The 7500-nt window shown below is 44.4% G+C and overlaps 1 protein-coding gene across 5 annotated transcripts in view; it reads left to right on the top strand.

Annotated features, from left to right (window-relative positions):
* adamts10 (ADAM metallopeptidase with thrombospondin type 1 motif, 10) overlaps positions 1-7500 on the top strand; it is a 51476-nt gene that overhangs the window by 25461 nt on the left and 18515 nt on the right. For all 5 annotated transcript variants that reach the window (XM_035522177.1, XM_035522178.1, XM_035522179.1 and 2 more), the window contains exons 10-15: positions 211-357; positions 2265-2406; positions 3909-4016; positions 4566-4711; positions 5242-5305; positions 5769-5871. In XM_035522177.1, the coding sequence (XP_035378070.1) occupies positions 211-357; positions 2265-2406; positions 3909-4016; positions 4566-4711; positions 5242-5305; positions 5769-5871 (710 nt within the window). The remainder of the gene's footprint in view (positions 1-210; positions 358-2264; positions 2407-3908; positions 4017-4565; positions 4712-5241; positions 5306-5768; positions 5872-7500) is intronic.

Raw genomic sequence — 7500 nt, 5'->3', positions numbered from 1 at the left:
GGCGTGAAAAATATTGACATTTTTTATTGACAAAGCTTTGGTGAAGAAATGAACATGATAAACAAAAGATAGAATAGACAACAATACTACAACCGCTAACAATAATAATAATACACACAGTGTGTCTGTCTGTCTGTCTCTCTGTCTCTCTCTCTCTCTCTCTCTCTCTCTCTCTCTCTCTCTCTCTCTCTCTCTCCCCCGCAACTGCAGGTTCGGGATGAATCACGACGGTGTGGGAAATGCGTGTGGTGTCCGCAGTCAAGAGACGGCGAAGCTCATGGCAGCGCACATCACCATGAAGACCAACCCCTTTATCTGGTCTGCCTGCAGCCGGGATTACATCACAAACTTCCTGAAGTGAGGGTTTGACTTCCCTTTCCACATGAGTCTCGCTTGTGTCTTCCACCCAGCAGCTGTGAAGGACACCAGAGGAGTTCAACACTTTGCAGTGCGCTTTGGAAACACTGCTGTCACACTGATTATGAAAAACCTTCTACAAGAACCCTTTGAATGTGCATTATATGCATATTTAAATATTCTATTTTCAAAGTATAAACTCAAATCTTAGATTTTCTCCTGGCTTTTTTCATTCCGTATTAAAGAATACTTTCAATGCCTGTGTATTTTACATGGTATCTAATTTTGCTGGACATTTCCCTCTCTCTCTCTCTCTCTCTCTCTCTCTCGCTCTCTCTCTCTCTCTCTCTCTCTCTCTCTCTCTCTCTCTCTCTCTCTCTCTCTCTCTCGGTGTGTGTGTGTGTGTGTGTAAGGGAACCTTGTAATCATCAGGAAGTTAACCCTAATAGCCCTTGTTAGGATGAGATACTGGGCTGAATGTTAATTCCAATTCAGCTCTTATAGTGTCATCTTCTTTTAGCGTTGTCTAACCTACTTAACCTCAAAATGTTACACCTCTTCACCCTCGTATTCACGAACAGGTAAGGTAAGAGAACAGATCAAACGTTTCTTTAGCTGCCTTGACATTTTTGTGGATGTAAACGTAGAGGGAATGTAAACACAGTGTATTTATCAGTGTTACATACTGGCAATGTTATGAAGTTCATTGTACACTGAGTGATAAATAATATGTTACAGTTATGGGGGCTAAGGTGCTTAAGGTTAGCTCAGTGTTGAGGGTACTTGACTCGTAATCGGAAGGTTGTGGGTCAAGCTCCACCACTGCCAAGTTGCCACTGTTGGGCCCCTGAGCAAGACCCTTAACCCTCAATTACTCAAGTTGTACTCAGTCATAATTGTAAGTTGCTTTGGATAAAAGCATCAGCAAAATGATGTAGTGTTAGTTGTTGTTATGTTATAGGTGTGTTATAGTTCTTGTAGATGTGTTATAGGTGTGTTATAGTTCTTGTAGTTGTGTTATAGATATGTTATAGTTGTATTATAGTTGTGTTGTGTGTAGAGTTTTGAAGGAGTGAACGTGGTATTGAGACAAGTGTGAAAATGATTAGAAAAACTGTAATATATATATATATATATATATATATATATACACACACAATATATGATACAGAAACAAATCACAGAAGCAGATGTCTGTTGGCTTGCTCCACCCATCCTGTTCACTGCATCACACTGAATGTTGTCTCCTGCCATACACCAAGGAAAAAAATCTCTTCAGTGATGACATCTATATTTTCACCATATACTTGCGCATTTCAATGTCTGGCCACTTTTGTATCACTGATAACAAGGCAGCAATAAAAAAAGGAAGAAATTGAACAAACGTTATGCTAAAATCACAATAATCCATTTTATGCATTTCATGTATATATTTTTTCATTCAACATTTTCCCACCCACAAATTCAACATATTTCCACCCACAGTGAAAGTGAGTGTCTAAATGTCTGCAAACTTTGCTGTTGTTGTACACACGTTTGCTGATGGCGAATACTGAGAGATTCATGAAAGTTGTGATTGAATGGCTTTTGTATCAAAGTTCACATAGTAATTGTGATTGTAGTGGACAGGTATTGAGACAGTATGACAACGGCTGGATGAAACTAAGCACATGGATGGTAATGGGGGCTGATTAGTGGTGTGCACATGCGATGCCTCTCACCTCTCACCTGGTCCCTTCACACTTTGTTTGCTGTCTGAGCTTTTCAGTGAAATCTGCTTGACCTTACCCGACGTAATCATAAACTTTGCTGTTTTGCCAAATGCAAACATGATAAATGCAATTTGTGAATAACATGTGTTTGTGTTTTGTGTGTGTGTGTGTGTATGTTTGTGTGGCTTCCTGCAGCTCTGGGATGGGCTCTTGCGTGACCAATGTCCCCCCAAAACAGGAGTTTGTGTACCCTACGTCGGCGCCCGGGCAGGTGTACGACGCTGATGAACAGTGCCGCTTCCAGTACGGCGTGAAATCCCGGCAGTGTAAATACGGGGTACTCACCACATCTCCACACCTAACTTCCACACCTCCACACCTCCTGCCTCTGTTTACATGTACCTGTACATTATTCCTCTGGGAGACTATTTATCCCAAGTCAATTAAAACAGGCAAATTATGACAGCACGCACGTCACTTGCCAATTATGACATCACTTGCCAATTATGACATCACATGCAGTAATTGATGTTCTAAGGGTAGTTAGGATATGTTATTTAAGAGGGTAGCACTGTCATTCCATAGCATCTTGGCTGATAATGTGATGGTGTGCCAAAGGGTGTGTGGGCTAGGCAGTACTTGTGTTCTAGTGCATTGAAGGTGGTCCTGTCACACAGTGGCACTGTCAAGCACGTCAACGTGTGCATAGGAGACCACCACATGAATGATGGCCAGACACAGCCATCAAGCAGTGTCACATGCTTAGAGCATCCAGCTTTCTGATATGATTGGATACACTATTTGTTAGCAATATGGCAGAAACATGCCTGTCCATTCCCAAAATTCTGTTGAATTTTTTGCTTTCTGTTTGACATTAGAGATTTTCTGGGGGCCTTTTTTGTTTGTTTTGTTTTAAAGCAGACTTATGTCATTTTATATTTACACATCCGCACAGTTTGGAGTTGGTGTGAGGGCTTTTGCTTTCACGCAGCCCACCAGGTGCCTCTGTTCTCTCATGCTGAGAGAGCGTTCCTCTCAAACCCTCCTACCTTTCGCCTCTAGGCTTCCTCCCTCTCTCCCACATCTGGAGCAGATGGCTATAACCCCCACCACCCCCCAGTTCCCCATGCCTGCTCCACCTTTTGCCCCTCGGCTTGGACCCCACGATGAACAGAAAGAACCCTGCAATTGAAAATAAAACCTGTCTCCATGATCGCTGCTCCGCATGGCGCCCCGTGTTACCCGGAGACACACGTCTCCGCGCAGTCATACGTGTAACCACCATGGACCTCCAAGTCTTCCCACAGCTGGAGGGGATCTTTAAAGCCTCTCCTGGTTGCTATGGCACCATGACTCTCCTCCTGGTTCCTACGGCACCGAGCTTCGTGCTTGCTGCAGGTTTTTACGGCCTTGACACCTGGAGCGAGCTGTTACTTTCACGAACTGTTTAGATCATAACTGGCTCTTGATGTAACCCAGGGATTTGTGTGTTGTTTCTGTACGGTGTGCTCCATGTGGTGTAACTGTAGCCTGACAGAGAGGGTACATGCTATTTTCATGCTACTCTCACACATTTGTGAAATGCTCTGCTGACATATTTAAGTTTTTTGCATCGCTGTAAATGTGTCTGATGCTTCTCAGAGGTGAAGAACTCAGTGGTGTCACAGCCCTTCATGACCTTTTTATCCGTGTCAGTAATGTCAGTGAAATCAGTTCAGATGTGTTGAAATGAAGGAGAAAATGATACCTAATAATGTTTGAGTTGTATTTGTCATGGTCTCACTTGTGCGTGTGTGTGTGTGTGTGTGTGTGTGTGTGTGTGTGTGTGTGTGGGAGCAGGAGGTGTGCAGTGAGCTGTGGTGCATGAGTAAGAGTAACCGCTGTATAACCAGCAGCATCCCAGCAGCTGACGGCACCATCTGTCAGACCAGCACCATAGAGAAAGGGGTGAGTACTGAATACACAGTATTGAGCACTGAATACTGAATACTGAGTACTGAATACACAGTATTGAGCACTGAATACTGAATACTGAGTACTGAATACACAGTATTGAGCACTGAATACTGAATACTGAGTACTGAATACACAGTATTGAGTACTGAATACACAGTACTGAATACTGAGTACTGAATACACAGTACTGAACACTGAATACTATGTACTTTGTAATGAGTACTGAATACAGAGTACATAGTACTGAATACAGAGTACTTAATACGGAGTACACAATACTGAATACCAAGTACTAAGTAATGAATACTACAGTTTACTGTCACAATCAGCAATAGCAATCAGGAATCACAATGAGAGCTTAATGAAGTCTTAGAATTTAAATATTCTGCCACTAATGCCAACAATTAAGCAAAATAGTGTCCGAGGTAATGGGTGTTAAACTCAGACCAGTGTTTGGTCTTAAGGATTATCACTGTGTATTTGATTATCAGTGTGTATTTGAGACCCTGTACTCAGTCGAACCTTTGTGCCTCCATATAGTGGTGCTATAAGCGTGTGTGTGTGCCCTATGGCACGCGGCCCGAGGGTGTGGATGGCCAGTGGGGGCCCTGGACACCGTGGGAAGAGTGCAGTCGCACCTGTGGGGGTGGAGTCTCCTCTTCTGTTCGCCACTGTGACAGCCCCAGGTGACTGAATCGCTGCTATCACATTGGAATGTTTGGTCAACAGACATATTTTAGTAGTTTTACATAGGTGTTAGTTATTATGCATCAGAGTTTTATATTTTAACATACCTAATTAAGATAGTGAGCTTACTCTGAGCAAGAAAACTTCTCAGGTATCCCAGCAACCGGATCCCATAGCAGCACTGTAAAACCAGTACTAGGCATGCAACTCATTCATATCATTTGCTCAATAAAAAAAAATAGCACATATATTTATTGATGTATTTCAGTGGAATTATTTCCCAGCATTCTTGCGACTGGGCCCAGTGTACTCACTGAACTAGTGCCGAAACACTCCAAACAAGCAGGACCACAAATGAGAAGCGTCTGACAGCCGGAGACGTCTGTTCTGAGTACAACCCAGTGAGGCTAACAGAATGATTAGGAGTTGTGAAATCACCCACAGACTTTGGTCTCACTGAATGTGTGCGCGTGCGCGTGTGTGCGCGTGTGTGTGCGTGTGCGTGCGTTTTCTATCTCCTTGGTCCCAGGCCTACCATCGGAGGACGCTTTTGTCTGGGGGAGAGGAAACGGTTCAAATCCTGCAACATTGAAGTGAGTTTTGAATCAATATTTTGGAGTGAGTCTGGGAGTGTTGGAGTGAGTCTGCAGTGAGTCTGGGAGTGTTGGAGTTCACACCCATGGCTGTGGAGTGTTGCATGTTCTGGGGGCTTTGGGGTTGAAGTGTGTTCTTAAACTAGGCCTTCAACTCTGGGAAGGCGACTGCCAAGCCAAACCTGTAGTCTGTTCATACTAATTATTGTAATAACAATGATAATAATCACATATCGAAATCATGCTCTCTCTCTTTCTCTCTCTCTCTCTCGCCCTCTCTCCCTCCCTCTCTCTCTCTCTCTCTCTCTCTCTCTATCTCTCTCTGAATGCTTTAAGGTTTTATTAGATATCACAAATTTCTCCTCCAACCCACACAATGGTTTGTTTGGTTTTTTTTTTTCTGGGGTTTGTGTATGTGTGTCCGTGTGTCTGTGTGTCTGTGTGTCTGTGTGTGTACGCGCAGGAGTGTCCACCTGGGTCTCAGGATTTCCGGGAGATTCAGTGTGCAGATTTTGACAGCGTTCCTTTCCGGGGCAAATTCTACACCTGGAAGCCATACAGAGGCGGTGAGTGAACCCACGTGTGCAGCGGTTAAAAGTCAGGCGACTGTTGGTCTCCCTCTCTCTCTCTCTCTCTCTCCCTCTCTGTCTATCGCTCTCTCTTTCTCCCTCTGTCAGAATGTACTGAAACATCGAGGTTGGTGGGTTTAATAATCATTTTAATGTGGAACAGGCTTTGTTTGGAGGCAGGACATGTTGTTCACCGTGACTCTCCTCTCCGCCTCCCTCTGTTTTAATCTTTCTCTCTCTCCTCCTCACCTTCTGCTGTTTTCAGGAGTGGTTGCACATGACCTCCTCCTGTCCAGTTGCCCCTCAGATCTAGCAGACGCTCATGCACAACATACAGGCAGCTCTGACCTGCCGCTGACTGGGACCTCCACTCCGCATTAGCAGCATTTGTTTTTGGTGAAATGTTTAGTATTGAGTGGTGCAGTAGTAGACCTGCAGTGGGAACTGGAGAGTCTAGTATGAGAGAAGCAGACAGGGAGTCATGGAACCATGAGGCATTGCGACTGAGTGGTAATGCAGGTCTCTGACTGGCCCTGATTGGTAGGGCTGAGGACAGCGTGCACCAGAGTGGCATGTTACCCACGTCCCCTGAGACCGAAAGATGGAACTCAGAGGGAAACTGTGTGATAAAAGAATGACTTTCAGTATACACTCACTCACTCACTCACTCACTCACACTCACACACACACACTCACACACACACACACACACACACACACACTCACTCACACTCACACACACACACTCACACACACACACACACACACACACACACACTCACTCACACTCACACACACACACACACACACACACACACTCATACTCACTCACTCACTCACACACACACTCACACATACACACACACACACACACACACTCATACTCACTCACTCACTCACACACACACACACACACACACACACTCACACACACACACACACACACGCACACACACACTCACACACAGATATATAGGTATAAAACATTTTTCTGCATCCATTAAAGACTCTGTCTCTCTGAGTAGGTCTCTGACATACATAATCATGTAAGTAATTTGTATAAAATGTTGTACTATGCTAAAATACAATACAACACAAACCAAACACAGCACAGCTAAATCCGCTCTTATCCTCCCCCTCTCTCTCTCTCTCTCTCTCTCTCTCTCTCCCTCTCCCTCCCCCCCATTGTGAGATGTGTTGATAAAGGCACTAGTCCTCTTCCTGCACTTTCTGTAGGACAGTTATTCAGCCAACAAGATGGAGTAAAAGAGTGTGCTTGTGTGTGTCTGCAAGTGTGTGTTTGTGTGTGCAGGATTGTGTGTGCCTGCATGTGTGTTTGTGTGTATAGGATTGTGTGTGCCTGCATGTGTGTTTGTGTGTGCAGGATTGTGTGTGCCTGCATGTGTGTTTGTGTGTGTAGGATTGTGTTTGTGTGTGTAGGATTGTGTGTGCCTGCATGTGTGTTTGTGTGTGCAGGATTGTGTGTGCCTGCATGTGTGTTTGTGTGTGCAAGATTGTGTGTGCCTGCATGTGTGTTTGTGTGTGCAGGATTGTGTGTGCCTGCATGTGTGTTTGTGTGTGCAGGCTTGTTAATCAGACTCAGCTGTTTGTAAGTGAGCCAACTAC

The sequence above is a fragment of the Electrophorus electricus genome, chromosome 23, assembly GCF_013358815.1.
Source record: "Electrophorus electricus isolate fEleEle1 chromosome 23, fEleEle1.pri, whole genome shotgun sequence".
Taxonomy (NCBI): domain Eukaryota; kingdom Metazoa; phylum Chordata; class Actinopteri; order Gymnotiformes; family Gymnotidae; genus Electrophorus; species Electrophorus electricus.
Note: the sequence above shows the minus strand (reverse complement) of the source record. Positions and strands in the feature narration are given on the sequence as shown.